The 18,860-nt window shown below is 31.7% G+C and overlaps 1 protein-coding gene across 1 annotated transcript in view; it reads right to left on the reverse strand.

Moving 5' to 3' along the window:
• Nucleotides 1–18,860, reverse strand: part of LOC147078483 (kinesin-like protein CG14535) — a 536,313-nt gene that overhangs the window by 16,571 nt on the left and 500,882 nt on the right. Inside the window, exon 5 of the mRNA XM_085960022.1 lies at nt 14,458–14,673. Coding sequence (XP_085816148.1) covers nt 14,458–14,673 — 216 coding nt within the window. The remainder of the gene's footprint in view (nt 1–14,457; nt 14,674–18,860) is intronic.

An 18,860-nucleotide genomic window follows, 5' to 3' on the forward strand; every position in this document is an offset into this window, starting at 1 on the left:
TGTATGGGGGCGAAAAGGTCACGTGGCATATGAAAATGCAGAGACTGCGCTGGATCGGCTACATGCATAAAGTGCCGGAGGGTATAAATACCGGCGTGGCGGGCTATGAGTACGCAACCCCCGAAGACCTGGACGGCCGGAATTGAGATGGCTTGACAAGCCATGGGAGATTAAAAATGCTCGGTCAAAACGATTGGAGAGTGTCAGCGCTGGATCCGCCAAGGGTTGCAGTGCTATAAGTGATGACTATTTGTAAGCCGAGGTAAGTACTTAATCGTAGTAGGTATCATTAGTTCGTATTACTTGTATGTATGTAATCACATTATATTCTAATGATTGATTTTTTTTAATGATTGCTTATTTTTTTTTAAATATATATTTAGATACTATGTATTTTGAAAATGATAAGTTTAACTGCTTAATATTTAAATTAAAAAACTCGCTTGAAATGTCAATTGAGTTAAATGAAATGAAATAGAAACTCAAATATTGTAACAACTTACATATTCTTACTCCAAAGAATGGCTTAATTTAATCCTCAAAACATAATATGTTGTGAAAAACAGTGCCTGTATTATACACTCCTGCCACAATTTTCAATTAAAACTGGCGTCGGCGGTACACGTAGGTAGAGGAACCTGACCAAAGTGTCCACTTAAAGTACCTTTGGCAGAAACAAATAAATTGAAAAGCTCATTGGTCCGACAGGGGACGGAAAGGCGGACGGAGGGGGGGCTTTAAGCGCGGAAGCTCCGGGATTAATCTTCGCTAATCCTGGCGATATTCTAAAATCTAAATGCAAATCCGAAGGCTGCCTTGATGGACAAAACAGTTAAAGCCGGTAAGACCGACGTCGCCGTGCCGCAAATTCTAAAGTGTATTAAGATTTCTTTCGGGGTGAAATTTTATCATAAAACCTTTATTTTTAGCAGAATTAAAAGCTTAATTCAAAGATGAAACGTAGCATCTTTATAAGATAAAGAGATAGGTTTCCTTTGGAAATAATAAAGTTTGTTTATATTACTGTTAATCAAATTTGAAATTATTTATTTTTATCTTACAACAATAATTATTAATTAAATGCGTTCTTCCTTAAATATTATTTGAAAGTTAAAAAGTGAAAAAACACAAAAACTATATTTGACATGTTATTATGATTCCACTGAAATAAAAACTTAACACAAAACATATATAAATGGTAGAACCATTAAATGTTTAAAAATATTTTAAAGATTTAGTTGAATTAAATACCTAAATGAGTTTCATCAGTTTTACTAATCAGCGTGCCGTTTTAAGTGATCCTGCGAAATAAAACTTTCCTCTAATGTGTTACTAATATATAATTAGTAAAAAAGTGATTTTTTCAGAAAATGTTATTAAATGTGTTTATTCTGGAAGTAAAATAGATGGTAAACTATTTTTTCAATTATCCGCATTTATTACATCGTCATCACCAGTAAAGTTAGTCTTGATAATTGAGGTTCCACTATACAACTATATAGAAAAATTAAATAAAACATACAAATAGTACTTAACCAACACCAACATGGTTTGATTCGCAGAGAATTATATTGTTAATATATTATGTGGGTAGGTTATATATTTTTAAAATCAACGTAAGATTTCTAGGTTAATAGTTAAATCCATAATAGTGATACCTAATGTAATTATGTATGTAGTTATAAAATTATTAAGTCAATTACATGTAAATTAGCTATGGATGATGAATTGAGTGCTAATTTTAATAGGAAGTGAATTATTTAAATGGCAAGTAAATAGTCTCAGACGTTGTACGAAGAAGAACTTTTTATAAACAACGTTTTTAAATTTTCTGTTGAATCATATAAAATTGACTTGACTAGCTTAAACGATCAAAAAAAATGTAATTGATAGAAATGTCATTTTGATTTCTATAGTAACGCACATATATGTTAATGATTTAGTTGCTAGGACCCCATACCCCTCCCCTAACAACCAATAATGGTGTCAAAATAACTTTTCATACAAAACAGAAATAACTGAAAATGAATTCAATTCTACTTAAAGATGGCTAAAAGTGTTAAAAAAAATCATTGGCATCGTGTTCTGATATATTCTAAAAGTTTAAAATATCTAGCTAGTCGGGAAGTTAGTTAAAAATCGATTGCAAGATTTGTACCGGATAAAGAACCACCGGACTAATAAGAATATGAGCTAAGAAAAACTTTGTAAAATAGATCAATTACTATGATGTCGAATCGTAACAAGAAAGTCACAGTAAAGATCGAATGTATGCTATGAAGTCTATACATTAATAAGGACGTCCAATGCAAAATCTTCAGAGATTATATAAAAAAGTGAACAGATAGGAGAAATGTGTGAAAGTTGGGATGTGGTGAGAAAAATTTGAAATGCACACTCGGAAACGATGGACAAAAATATGATCCCTCACATCGAGCTGCATGAGAAAATTCGGTGACCGCCATCGTACCACTGGACCCACCAAAGGACGAAGACACATCTACGACTCAACAATAAAAAAAAATCGAATAAAAATATACTTAGATTTATACAAATAGTATAAGAAATACCTAGTTAATGACTTTACATAAAACATTTTAGTGGAATGCAAATAAATTTTACGTGTGTTGAAAGTTTAAATTTTCAGTTTGAGTCTCCGCTGAAAGTACCTTCTCTCGTTACCTGTTACCAAGAGGAAAATAATTAAGTGGACTTTCGCTTGGTTCCTTGTGGGATTAAGCGTTCGCAGAGAGGCAGTCTCCCACCTCTAAGCTTTGGTTTTAATAGCTTAACTAAAATGCTGCTGATGCTTTAATACGTAAACAATTTAATATTAAATCCTACAATGCAATCAATCATTCCTTGTCTAAGAATGGGTAAGCATATCAAAATATAGTAATATTATAAAGCTGTTATATAAACCATCATTTAAATCACTTTGACACAACATTTTTGTTAATATTTTACGATGTTTGAGTTATTTACATTGACACTAATTACGGACTGTATACACATTTTTAAGGCACCTATTCAGTATTGAATGAACAATAATAATTTTATATTTATTATTAAAAAGTAATTTATATAGATGCCATAATTGAATTTAGCTGATGCCTGGCGCCATCTATGAGACGCGAATAGTAGCCGTTTTACATCGATTCAATCAAATTATATCTGGTTACTCTTCGGCACATTTTTGAAAACTTCCGATGATGTGGATATTAGATTTAATACACACAAGTAATAGTTTGGCAAATATCTATATTGGGAGAGCCATCAAAAGTCAAAAGATGTGAGGTTTGAGTTCCATTTGGTCAGTTTTTTCTAGGATTCTTTTTTTAATCATGAGAATTGAACATTCTTAATTCCTGTAGGTACCTATTTGGTATCGAATAAAAAAAAATTAATAAAGTAAATTTGGAGTTTTTTGCAATGTATTTATTTAGCGCATCTTCCTCCACGAGGTTAAATCGATGACCCTTGTCACATATATGCACAGGTGGAAGGCTATAAGTTATAGCTACAGTATGTTTGTTGTCTAAAAAAATGTAAATTTGACTTTTTAATGATATCCCAATCTTGAACGTTTGCTCTCTGATTTTTTTGTAGGTTAGATCGTTTTTAAAACAGCTATCAATCTAAATAAGCCATATTGTATCGAATAATAAGAATTAACAAACAATTGTATTTGAAAGCATTATAAGTTTTACTACATAACCGCCAGTTCTACTAATATCATTCATATTTTTATTTCAGTATGAAGAAGACGTTATGATTGCTTTGATTTCAAAATATCGTGGTGTGATAATTGATAATAATTGTCGCCAAACCGATGGAATAACCATGTGCTTGAAATGTTACTCGGTAAGTAGAAGGTAACTACTATACAAATCTAGTTACATAATGGTTATTTATATGTATATTATCAGAACGATTAAAACTAGCAGTATATCAAAAGCAAAAGGGCTTCTCTCAATCACTTACCGATTGAGATATGCGCACAACTAAAATCAAGCAGTTTTGAGAAGTTTTATTATATTATATTAATATAGTGTACCTACTAAGCTACTTCTACTATTGTTTAAATTAAAAATAATATAGTTATTTGGTCTTCTTTGAACATTTTAACGTTGTGCATTTTAAAAATGGAGAGAAGCTCTTATAACATGGTAAATATTGAATTTAGAAAAATGTGTGAATCCGATTAATGAATTAATTTATGAATAAACATTTTGATATTTAAGTATTTAAAAGCTAGATATACTAATACGAGTAGAAATATAACTCTGTAATGTCAAATATTAGTCATAATTATTGGTATTTTTATACTTTCTCAATATATATATATCTAGGTTAAAACTATACTATGTTGACCTGTATTTCAGTTTTTTGAAATGATACTCATAATAAAGAGACAGAAAAATGGAGATATACAGAGTATTTTAAAATATTGTAGTGTCCTGCAGTGTAGTGTACACCCACGTGGCGTAAGCGTCGGCCTATAGCGTCGTGGGTCCCAGGTTCAAATCCTGCGTCTGACAAGTACACATTATTTTTCGATATGTGTATGAGTGGACCTAATAGGATGAGAAAGTGGCTGACATCCATTTCTCGTAAAAACAAAATGTGGAGCCCCCATATGATCCTATTAGGATCGGACATGGTTGAAGAAGACTTAAAATAGTATTACAAAATAGTTGTACATAAAAGAAATAAATAAGGCGTTTTTATTAACTTTATAATACTTTACACAATGTAAACTGTCGTTTTTATGTTCGGAGCCTATAGTTCTACTTTAATTACTTCAGTTAGTTTTACTGCGATACTTAATGAATCAGTGAATTATAAATCAATATTGCAATGTATGCCTACAAAATATTATTAAATTACTAATATTGTTAATATGATAATAAAAAACGTGCAAAACAACGTTATGGAATTTCTTCAATAATGTCACCGTTGAAACGAATTTCTTATCTACAGAAACGCGAATAGAGATGGACCTTCAATTTATTTTCAACGCCTAATCCAGGCGACCGCGACAAACACTCGCGCAGGCAGTCAACAAACCTGGCAAAGCAATCGACTGGGCTTAGCGCTAAAATGCGGCCCGTCTATCTGCCATACCCGAAAAAGAAAAACAATAACGAAAATCCGGAAAACTTTTCAAACGACAGAGGCCGGAAGCAGTCGAAATCACGTGCGTACACGTGGGGGTGGGGTATGTGTGCATCTCTCACCCCTCCCCGGTTGAGCCGAGCATGGATCAACTCAGATAATTTAATTCTAACACCGGGGTTGTTTTCAAACTCTCCACGTTTGGAAGGTGTCTTTAGGGCTGGCGATTGTTGTAATTGTTAAACGAATCAAGAGAAATGGTCACAAAATGACATGAAGATTAGACTCTCTAATAGAGTGAATAATATTTTTTTTATGGCAAACAATAAAATCATTCTTATCGTTTTTTTGTAAAACAAAAAATAATAATTCGTTAGATTTAAGAACTCTCTTTATACCTAATTTGAGAGCGCCTCAGAAACATACCTTTTTTCTAGTATTATGTATGTTTCTAAAGTATTGCCGAATTATGTATGTTCAATTAAGATATATTGAGAGGAAACTTAAGTAGACTAGTAGTGTTTCGAGATTATTTTTCATAACAAATATTATTATGTGAATAAAACAAAATATGATTCTTTCGGAAGATATGTTATATACTTTCAATGGAGAGTAAATAAATACTTTTTAGAATGTTTGTTTATTCAAAAGTTTTAGATTAGCTATGTCAAAGAAATAAAATCGATGCTCGTCTATTCTGTGCACGACTGTACTATATATAGTATACCTATAGTGATAATAATTAAATATTTATATAACTGTTTATTTATTTTATATGTAATTATCGCAGTGAAAAGTAAAGATGAAGAACATTAAACCGCGCTAAAATTTGTCACAATATATGTGATTATAATTTATTATAGTATTTTTTTATTATTATTAGTTTCTTTATTAAACACCACAACAGGCCGTGAAGCCCAATAAAAGTGGTAAAACTCCCAGCCTTGAGGAATTTACATGTTAGATTATGTAAATATATTTTGACCTCACTGGGAATCGAACCCAGAACTCCGTGAAAATAATAATAACAAAGAGCGATCACTTTAGATTTTATACGTACCTACCTACGCTTATGGACACTATGTGAATTATGAATGATTACGCGACTAGTGTGTATAATGTACTAGCCTATTTCATATTGCGAGCATCTAGTACTTATGATTACAAAAACCGAAATAGGTAAATGGTAAAATCACTGGTATCATACTTAAAGCGAATTGGTGTTTAAATACTCAAAATTACTTACTGTATAACAGTTACAGTGAAATAATATAATATATAGTAAAAATTAAATGAACACTAGTTAATAATTAAAAATCATAACTGGTTTCGTCAACTAAAATGGACATTGCCATTACTGTTAACTTACTTATATTAATAAATCATAAAATCGAAAAAGTAGTGTAAATTAAGAATGCACATCAACAGGCTGTTGATTATATTAACATACATTTTATGGGTAATCGTTAGCCATTTAACCAACATATCGGGATCTTGCTCTGGATTACCACACATATTGAAAAAAAAACGACATGAAATCCTTCAAAATGGCTTCTGTAGTTATTAATCACTTTCCGTCGGTATCACCATTAATTGTAGTTTGGTATTTTAATTTGGTATAATGTCCAACTACTAAGTTTTATTTTATACGAATAAATTTTTGATTATTAAACACGGTGTTTATGGTTGTTTCATTGTATACACTTGCACACTGCTTTACATGTTGAGAATGTATAAATTAAATTAATGTTAATTTAGTTATCTATGTGAATTTAGTATTTAATAGTTTTACGTCATTCTCATACAAACACAGTCTGCAAGGAATTATTATTCAATTGAGAGATTATTTGTGAACTGCTTGATTAAAAGGTTTGATATCGACTAATTATTATATCTTATACAATAAGATAAGATATGTTCGAGTGATGAGTACTTAATTATGGTTTTATTTTATGTTGATAGCTATTACTATACTTCAGAGACTGGCACTCTAATAAGTGCTCAATTATGAGGCATAAACATATTACAGAGATACTGCTATAAATGTCAATCAATCTTATGATAAAATCAGATCTAGAATAATTAAAAAACTAAAAAAATACTATTCAACTTTTGCATACCTACGTTATATATTTTTTGATTAATCAATTTCCCTGTTTCATGTAACAATTGGCTGTCGAAAACCCTTCACTGGTAAACGTCGAACGAATTGATTGTCAACAAATCTATTCGCGGTACGTCCAACTAACTACTAACCTACGCATAGATATGTGTGGATATGTACGTGTGCCGAAAAGCTTTACCTGTCCGTCCAACCTGACTAGTAACCGGAGAGTAAACGTAAGCGCAATGGAAGTTTAAATTCCCCGTTCGTTCGGACGTCCGCACACTTTTGCAGCGGACGTACGGACGGCCTGTCGTAGTTTTCAACTTTCGAATTAGGTGCGCAGTTACGGATCGCACATTTACCTGCCCTGAATATTTTTTTCCCATTAAAACCATAGGTACACACCAGTTTATTTGACACTATATATTTTGTTTTATTGGAGCTAAACATGTAAATGTTGTAATTTGATTTAGTCAATAAATAATTACAAGATAAAAAGAACTTTTTATAGACCACGTTTTTAAATTTTCTGTTGAATCATATAAACTTGACAATTCTATGTATTAATAATTTTTTTTTTTTTTGTACTTGATAGAAATACTGAATAAATATAGAATGCTGAAATGTCATTTTGACATTTCATATTGATTTCCATAGTAACGCACGTATATATTAATAATTTAGTTGCTAGGACCCCCTTAGTAACCAATAATAGTGTTTCACTTTTTACGATTTTTTTCCGAAATAACTTTCCATACAAAACAGAATTAACTGTAAATGAATTCAATTCTGCTTAAAAATGGCTAAAAGTATTCAAAGAATGCATTGTCGTCGTGTTCTGATATATTCTAAAGGTTTCAAATGTCTAGCTAGTCGGGAAGTTAGTTAAAAATCTTCAATCGTCCAATACAAATCTTGGATAAACAAGAAAAAAATTGTTCTGGACAAACAAGAATACGAGCTAATAAAAAGGTGGTAAAAATAAGCATATTTGGTATATTTAAAAAAAAAACTAAAACCGAATATTAATTATAGGAAGTGAAAAAATTAGAAAGATAAAAGTTAAAACCAAAAAAAGGTAATCAACCCACCAATGCATGATGGCAACCCTTTAATGGTAAGTACACATTATTTTTATAATTGACCAAATGTAATGTTTAATATTATTATAAATAATAATTAACAGTGGCACCTGTAAATTTACTAATAACGAAACTATTTTGTCAGCATACTTTGTCCACTGCAAAGAACTGCAATATAAAATTGTAATATAAAATTTCATTCAAATAAAATATTTAAAGAATAATACACATGTTGCTGAAAGGCAACGCAATCTAATTAAGGGTTAAGGCTATGATATGATAGTATGATACATATCTAATATTGAATGTAAAATAATGATTAATATATTTAAAATACGTCATCATTGTAGATGAGAATTTGTTTTTGCTCCTTGCATAAAGTATCATAATGTTATGTTTAGCGGGGCTTATCCAATTCTGAATTTTTAAAAATTCCAAAACTGTATCATATTATTTTGTCCAAATTGATAAAGTTAGATGACGTACCTACTAATGATATGGTTATCATTATTTTCCCTTTCATTCTGTCTAAATAAATGGTTCATAATTATATTCAAGTCATATAGCTGGATCAAACATATACGAGTAAGTATGTTGTTTTTTAATGTGTTTAAATGATGAAACTAAGCACCTGATACAACAAACTGTGACTTCTATTCCTCGTAAAAAATTCAGAGGTGGTGGCCAATCACCAGATTCTGAATCTATTTAAAAAAAAAAATGATTTGTTATTAAGGTAATAATATGGCAAGTTAAAGAATTGTCCAATTAATTGATAGAATAATATTAGATTGTATTTATAATAACATCATGTAGGAAAACCAGATTATGTGTAAATATTATAAAAAAGTAAGAAACTAATTTAAGTTTTGAGACGATTTAACAAAGTGAGAATACAGTTTACATGGACAACTTATTATTTCTTTTATAACCTTACACCAATTCATGTGTAGTTAAGTTAATATTATGTATTTGAAACACGCGCGTAATGACATAATGTGGCGAGTCGCGAATATGACCAAAATGTGAAGAGGTAAAGAGGTGGTGCAACAAGCATTAAAACGACATCAATACAACATCAACAGAAAAGCAATAATTGTTGGAATTAGCTTCAGACGGATTCTTGAAAAATAAATAGTACTTGTGTACTTGAGTGTACTTTAACTACATTCTGGTATTCTGGCACATATTGTGTATCTAGTTTTAACACGGTAAGTCCTTAAATACATCTTGCCTTTCCCAACTTCATATCTATTTGTAGACATTTTAAGTCAAAAAAAGGAACAGGCTTTTGGACGTGGAACCGCATCTCAGATTAAAATTAACAACCAGGGAACCAAATTATGATGATCTGTCTTAACATAAATAATTTTATACTTCTCATTGATTATAATAATATAAATCTTATTTATTTTATTTATATTTTATTATGAATGAATTTTATTTTTCGTTTATTACTATTTTGTTTATGTAGGTACTAAAAAAGGGAAAAAAAATATTTTGATTGTTATTAAAGTATATGCAATTTTTTTGACGAGGGTTACTCAATTAAAATTATTGAAGGGGTACACAGATATCGAAAGTGTATGAGATTGTCAATATTATAGTAGGTAAAAGGAAATGTCTGTTTTGGCAACATAGGTATATAATATATCTAACAAGGTTTCATCATAATTATTTTGCTATTTATTTTATCTTTAAAATGATAAAGGTATCATTTATATACATTCTTATAGTCTACAGGTCATTATACTATCTTGATCTCACGCCTTATTTTATATATCTTTCTTTCAATTGCGTATGTCGGTCTTTGTCGCATGTACTTTTTGTTCGTAATGGAATGTGACGCTCTATTTGCAATGTGCATTTATAATTTATGACAGGTCCGACAGATATATATCAATTAAAATATGTCGACCATGTAATGTAAAAGTACTATAAAACCTAGAGGCCGAATGACAGTAGTGTATTTAATAATATAAGTGAAATCACAAACACATAGGCTTTGAGAAATTTACATAAATATATTGTGTCCTCATCGAGAATTGAATCCGTAGCTCCCGCGTGAAAAGCCGGTGCTTTGCGCGCTGCACCACGAGAGCCGGTTGAGAGAGGGTTGGGTAACCTAAGGTGACATTATAGTAACGGGAAACGTTATTAACAACATGTGTTTTAACCAGATTACATAGCTTCACAGAATGACGCTCTAAAAAAACTAGACTGTGAGAGACAGTGTATGAATATAATTATTATATACTTAAGTCGTATACTTTCGAAAGTAATATAATCATTGCACTATAGGATTCTCTGTTTGCATTTAAGCAAGTATTTAAATAAACATTGTACGAATTCACTGAAACAATATTGGCCTACGAATCTCATGCTATTAAATTTACCTGTTTTAATTTGCTCTTTGGATGTGTTGGTATAGCAAACTCACACACTCACTCATAGACGAACCCAATGAACACAAATCCTTACGTGACCGCTGGCATTTTATGTGAGCGTCTACATTTTGAACGATAGCGAATCGCGTTAAACTTTTTGATCAAATTTCCACAATCCACTTAAAGTGAACAACATTTCCTATCGAGGAATTTTATCGTTTTTCCATAGAGTAAGAAAAATTGTATTCCCATATAGAATAAAGTTTTCACCCGCCACCGTAACAGGAATATTAAATATCAATCGAGGAAATTTATTAAAAGTTTTCAAGTTGTACTCAAACCGAACTCTTATTCTAGACATAAACTTAAACTAAAGCATTATATTTAAATATCTTGAATTGTGAGTGTATTATTTTGGATAATTTATTATATTATATATTATTAACTAAGGTTTGTATTTAAATATTATTTTAAAATAATAATCTTAATGCGTGGCATGTGTAAGTACCAATTATTGTTGTCTTCATTCCTTTGCTAACCCCCTTTTTTGCCAATTACTTGTGAATTCTGGATTACATCATTCAAGCACAACAACGTGGGGTACATATTATTCTTCCATCTGGTTTTAAATTAAAACCTTTCTATGTTAGGAAATTCCTTGTAATCAACGATTTCGTAAAAAAAGAACGTCTTGGCCTAAAAATCTTATAGACTATAATACATTTTCGGGTTTTCCCCGATTTTTTTTGCTCCTTACCACAGTAATCTATATTTTTTAAATAAATCTCATCATTCTCTCTACAATCCGATGTCCTTCTTTATCACCCAAAGTACACAAACAACGTTCGAGACGACATTCAAACTACACCAAACCAAACGAGAGGGATGCCTAAAGCTCTCCCCACCCTTCGGAAGTGATATTAGGTAAGTGACAGACAGACATAGAAAGAAGAAAAAATAAGAACATTAGACTGGAAACTTTCAAAACGTGGCTATCATCGTAATATGAGGAATTCTTGGTCTTATCACAATGCCAAAAGGTGAGTAAATAAGTAAAGATATATTACAACACTATCATCAAGTGCAAAAAGGCGGAATACATCGGCCATATTCTCCGTAATGAAAAGTATAATTGACTTCAGCTCATAATGTGGGGAACAGTAAACAGATACGTAGGCAGAATGAGAGATTCCCTAGGCTACACATACTCCGTAAATAACTTGAAAGTGTCCAAAAAATTGTTCATTGTATTAAAACTACAGTACTCGTAATGTGGTCGATACATTACGAGAGTACAAAAGTATTGCACTACTGTCCGACAACAAGATCTCGTCGATAACCGGAAGTCGCTGTAGTCGCATATAGAAGACTTATCAGTGAAATACCTGTCATGGCGGCAGCGCGTGTTTAAATAATGTATCAGTTCTCTTTTTAGTTACGACTCATTTTCTTCTTTGCAATAAACAAAAAGTTTACTAATAATAATTTTAAAATTTTTCCTGATCGTTTTAGACCTACTTTTATTATAAAAAAGCATCAAATTACATAAATTTATAGATTTGTACACCACGGAAGCGTAGAATGAAATGATAGATTTAGGGGCGTTCCTAATTTGAAAACGGAAGTGCGATTAATTAAACAGGAGGGGATTGTTAGTTCACAGTTATAACACGTGGACAAGAAGTTCTTGTTTGACTGTAACTATGCTCATAGAACGGTAAACGTAGCAGAGGAAAACACCATGTTTCGTGGTTAAGAGCCTCTGAGATTTTTACGAATGCAGCTTCATCAAAATAGGAGCAAACAGGCAAGCAGATGATAAAACAAAGGTTAGGTTAGGTTAGGTTAAGGTGTGTTTGCTAAGGTATGATTCAAATTATATCTGTTCGAAAAATCACAGATTGCTCTAATTTTGGCTGACCTTGAAAAAGTAGCTCTTTGGGTTGGTATAATTTTATACAATCTACAAAGCAGGTATTTCTAAGATTATAGATAGTACTAAAATATTCTACAATGCTATAATAGGACGTATATTATTTATTACATCCTACATTATAAATGGAGCAACGAGTTGGCCGTTGTAGATCAATAGTTTTGTGAAATTCACAACTATTGTCAACGAACAATGTTAGTATAATAGAATAATAGTAGTCAAGTTTGTGACAGAGAAGTTTGACAAAGGCACGTGACCGAATCATACTAAACAATCGGTCACCAAGTTTAGCGAGGACTGATCTAATTTATTTAATTGAGCCCAAACTTGAGTTAGGAACTCAGTTTGATTAAGACAAAATTATTTACCCCAGTGATTGAAAACCATAATAATTATATGAGAATTTTGAAAGATAAGTTTAGAATAATCTATATTATATATAAACAATTTCCGATCCAAAAAGATCATATGGGCCTCCACGTAGTAAGGGTTGTTGTGTGAACAGGTTTTTTTTTTTAAATTCGTTACTAGAAATGGATCCACTTACTCAACATAATAGGTGAAAACAACATGTGATTTTTTTGTTACCAGACTCGGGGTTCAAACTCAAGACCCATGACATTATAAATAGACCAACTCATAATCCACTTGGCTATCATGGGTGTATAATTACGTTGCATAAAAATAAATAGAAATTAAAAGTAAAGCAAAATAATTATCATCTGCTTATGTGAAAAAATTCTCAATTTTCAGTCTTCAACATGTAAATTAATTAGTTTTCACGAAATTCTTGTCATCACTATAATCCATCCATATTCACTAAACTTCTAGTAAGTTTATTCGAATTGTCTTCCTCATATATAAAATAGATAGATAAAATTTGATGATTTTCCCGAATATGAAAATTCCGTACACAGAAAATTCCCCACGCAGAAACATAATGAAATACATGAATCTGAATAATATTCAGATTTAAAGAAATATTTGAAGCGCTAGGCTTCGAATGCATGCTGTACGATATTTAAGACTGTCAATAATTATTGTCGACTTCGGTTATCGTTGAATTTTGCATAGCTCCCCGAGCGTCTAGTGACTAACGGATGTGGCTCAAAATCAAAGAAAACCACCTTATTTACCTAGATCACTATAATAATATCCACACTATAATGCAGTTAATGTACTAAAGTTTATTGCAAATTATCTCATTTGCCCTTACTTCAATGGCAGCGTGCTTGGATGTCAATCAAAAAGTTGATGGTTCACTTGTAAATGAGTTGCTTAGAGCCATAACTCACATATTCCAAAAATCGAGTTTTGAGATTATCGCAAAAAACCACCAGAGCATTGTTTTTTGTAATTAGAAGAAAAGTATTGAACTCGAATATTAATGAGTGAGTGAGTTGATTTAGATTATTTTTTTATACATATTTATAATCTTAAGTCTGCAGACACACAGCACATTATGAGAAATACACTTCCCTGATTGGTTAGTAAGGCCTTGATGACAAAAGTCACATTATTTATTGAAAAATGTGAGTTATGACACCAACAGTCAACCAACATTGTTAACGATTTTCACATGGTTTAAAGTGACTTTTGATACCAAAATATTTCTTTGTATAGATTTAGAATCACTTGGTATATTTAACTAAAAAATGTCAAAATTGCAAAATGTGAATTATGACTCTAGGCGACTCAAATATTTTTTTATGTTATCTTAGTTATTAACCTTTTATATAGCATTAACAAAAACCATATTTATGGTTTTACCTAATGGAATAATACAAACATAAAATTGAGAACATTTTATTGAATGATAACTATTATTACCTGCGGGTCATCATGTGAAAATATGGCGTCAAAAGCAAACATCTTGGGTGCCGCCACTCCAACTTTTCTATCCTCCGGAGCAGGAGTGGCTCCATCGCCGCATAAAGATGGGTCATAAAGAGTGACTTGCTTCTTTCTCTTGTCCAGACTAAAGAATTGGGTGCCTCCTGGAGGTGGCTCGGCTATCGGTGTAGCCACTTTTAGCATTACCTTCACCTGTAACAAAGAAATAAAATAATTGTCATATTATATTTTCATGGTTAAAATGTCAAATTAAAAATAACTATCGACCTACCAATACATCCATTTTTTTAAATTAAACAAGTTTACATTACAATTATTTACAATAGTAATAAATTTCAATTGTATTATAGATAATTTATCCCAATAATACAAACTACAAAATAAATGATACACGATGTAATAATAATTAATTGAACCTTTAAATGCCATAAACATATACAGTAAATACGTACAGTAGTAATGAAAACAAAGAGTTATAATTAAAATACACCAAAAGTCTACCAGATAATTGTGTTTATTGTGCGTATAATTTACACACATTTCAATTAATTCATAATCAGTATGTAATATTAATTAACACGTTGTATTGTAATGGAAATTTATATTGAACTGGGTATTTTTTATTTGCCAAATAAAAATAATAAATGTTTATTTGAAAAACTAACAAATATAAATTATTTTATTCACTGTAGGTATTTCTGAATTATTTATTAATCATTTGTGCAATAGTTATTTTACAAAAAAGTAAATAAATAAATACTGAAATCTATTTTAATGTTATTAAATTATTATTATGAGGAAAACAGGAACTATTAATTATTCATCCAACATAAGATGAATAGTTTTATTAATTCACATTTTTGCTACAATAGATTTAACCGCGCGTTCCGATTAACGCCGTCTGTCGTTGCATTTTTATATATGTATGGCCCTCTACACCCCGCGCATGTATACCGCGCCAATTGACTCCTACATTAAGTAGAACGAGCCATATCTCAACGACCAGATGTCATGGTGGGCGCGCGCGGTAAGTTACCAAAAATAGTAAAAATATTAATATTGGATACGTCAACTATTGATATATGCAGTGACGTTCCTAGATAAAGTGCCGCCATTATGCAGTCTTAAATGACCGCCCGCAACCGTTTAATATTATCTAAATGTGTTTTTGTAAAAGCTTTCCCTACTACATTTTATTATTATTCATTCGCGGATGTCTTAAACAATTCATAGATGAAATAACAATCAGATTTATAAATCCATTAATGATTGGAGTGGGTAGCAGTTGCCAGCGCCGCAGCCAGAAACTTCTCCTCTTTGCGGAATTTCGTCTGACAACTTGTATCATTTACATTCATTCTTTAATTTGTCACCCCTTAGAATTCGCCGTCTATAAGCAACGCATGATCTGGCTACTCATAGGGAACGTCACTATATGTATGTGCAAAAATGTGAAAATATTAAGCTTAACATATTAGAGCTATTTATAATATTATCATATTATAAACATTAGGCCGAAACAGGTGGTAGCGTTAAGGTTTCATTAGTACCAGTTTATTAAAATTAATACATACGTACGTAATTAACACGTATGCCAATATTGTCAATATATTTATATACACGACATTTTATTAGAAAACACAAGAATCATTAAACCCATTCAATTAAATTGTGTACCTATTCGATGGGTTACGGTGTTTTTTTCCTTTCATCGGGCAACACAAGTAAAACAGCGTGTGAAGGTGAATACAAAGCACTGTGCTCATTAGTTGATTGGTAAACGGCGTTAATTGACCTGGGCGAATCTCGGGGTTGCCATGCCAAAGGGTCCATTATTTTAGATGAGGTTGATTAGGGGGTAATTTGTTATTTGAAAAGTACATATAAAAGGAAAGAACAAGATATTTTTCATTAGCGTATTGTATAGATTTTATCTAGTATTAGAAATACGTATTTTGTGCTATTATAATATAACCTATCGCTTTATTATAATTATAGCCAAACACTCTACCATTTTCACCATTATATAGTTAAACGGCCACAGAGATGTCCTATAACCAGTTGGATAGTCTAATTCATAAAGTTCGGTGGATGTACGTGGCAGCAAATCAATATGGACCAAGAAGAGTGGACGGAGTTAGAGGAGACCTTCGTCCAGCAGTATATCGACCTCGGCTGATGATGACAATATAGCCTATTACAATACTTACAATATTATATACATATATTATATTACCAAGGCTCAAAAGTTTACGGCTATTTCGGTAGTTATAGACCATTTTTAGGGGGGAAAATCACATTATTTTTTTAGTCGTACGATTAGAAAAGTAAAAAATGTATCCAAATAAACTGTGATTATAATATCAAAATTATATGTCTTCAATACCTGGAAACTATTGGACCTTAATGGTATATTATGTTGTCACTAGATGAAGACACAAGTGTGCTGCCACTGAACAATTTGTGAGTTTCAAATTAAATAAAAACACAAATTTACTAAATATATATGTTATTATCTTGATTATTTGAGTTGTGTAGAAAGTAATACCTAAACATAAAACTATTTTATGCCTTCGTATTTCGGGACATACGCCCGTCTGTCTTTTATTGTTATGGTCTACCTACTGTGGGAAAATTTTTATTTGCATTTTTTAGCATTCATTCACACGCATCCTTGTATTATCAGTGTTTGCCGAAATAATTACAAAATTTGTCGTCATATAAACTCGGTTTTATAATATTTTTGAATCACTATTTATATCATCATCATCATTATCAGGGGCGCGACAACCCGGTGTGGGTCTTGGCCTTCTCCAACAGCACCCTTTACCTGCACCTATTCAGTGTGGCTGCTTTCTAATTCGGTACCCCCAGAATACGATAGTCACTGTAAGCTCCATCCAACCAGGGAATCTTTGGCCTGCCTCTACGCCCGCTCTATTGGATTGCTAGACATCAGTCTCTTTGCCGGTTCATTGTCATTCATACGGTGCACATGATCTAGCTATTGCAGTCTCCCAATATTAATTGATTGAACTGCGCTGCAATCTTCGTACAGCCCGTAGAGCTGAGCATTATATCTTCTCCTCCGATTAGTGCCGTCCCTGATCGGTCCATATATACGGCGGAGAATTTTTCTTTCAAAAATGTTCAAGGCTCGTTCATTTAGCAGAGTTAATGTCCAGGTTTCCAAAGTGAAGGTGAGCGCTGGCTTTAGAAGTGTCTTGTAAAGAGTGCTTTTAGTTCACTATTTGTATGCTCTCTCCCATATGCATGTTCACCGGACAAAGAGGTACTGTCATACAGTTCTCCATATCAATACCACAGTTCAATAGAGGAACAACTCAAAATTTAAAGGTTATGAGTTAAGAATGCCATTCGATGTAGAATAATCTTCTCTTTATAATTCAGCAAAAAAACAATCAAAAATTTCTTTAATGTCTCATAAAATCGAATAACCCTTTCTGAGATTAATCAGTAATTCCGTTATATAATCAAATTTATTGGTTAATTCCTTATTAAAATGTGCAATTTCATTGTGCATTGATGAATTCCACTAAATTAAATATAAAAAACATACACTTTAATCAAAATCAAGGCTTTAAAATTAAAATGAGAAGTATTGCAAAAAATTCAAACGCCATTGTCTTGGAACAAGGTTTTATGAGTGAGAGATTATTGAACTGGGGTATCGAATTATACGAGTATAAGAAGAGTCTGGGAAGGGAGGTGGAAGTATAGTGGAGTATATTGCAAGCAACTTAGTTGAATCAAAAGAAGACTTTTACTAGATATTGGAGGTATCTACCTACTTTAAAATAAGATTAATTATTTTAAATCAGCCAACGTAGAATTTTGCTTGCTACTTTTACCACGTGATTGCTAGTTCTTCTTTGGATTCAATTTTTTAAATCAATATTATTTTACAACCGAAGAATTATTTGATATGGTAGTCGCTTTAGATTACATTTAGCATTATGCATTCAATCATAAGATAACGAATACAATAAAATTAGCAATAAAATTAGCAATAAAATTAGCAATAAAATGTTTCTTTTAAATTGGTACTATTTTTTTTATCAAACAAGTAAAAAATTACATTTAGCTAGACCAGGATAAGATGAACATGGATAAGAGGCAGAAGGTTGCGATGGCGAATCACGGAAATGCTTACGACAGCGTCGGTTCAAGTTAAGGCGTCCGGACGCCGACGTCTAGGTCGGTCACATACCTAAAAGGTCAGTTATATAACACCGTGCAGTTTACTTTGCTTGACTCCGTATATGACTCGTTTGCTTTTCAGCAAGACGTGATTTAAATTTTGAATCCGGTAAGATGTCTGACTGCAGTATGGTGAGATTATGGTGTATTGATAGAAC

Source organism: Rhyacophila brunnea, unplaced genomic scaffold (assembly GCF_057557595.1).
Source record: "Rhyacophila brunnea isolate RB1 unplaced genomic scaffold, BYU_Rbru_1.0 scaffold_11, whole genome shotgun sequence".
Lineage (NCBI taxonomy): Eukaryota > Metazoa > Arthropoda > Insecta > Trichoptera > Rhyacophilidae > Rhyacophila > Rhyacophila brunnea.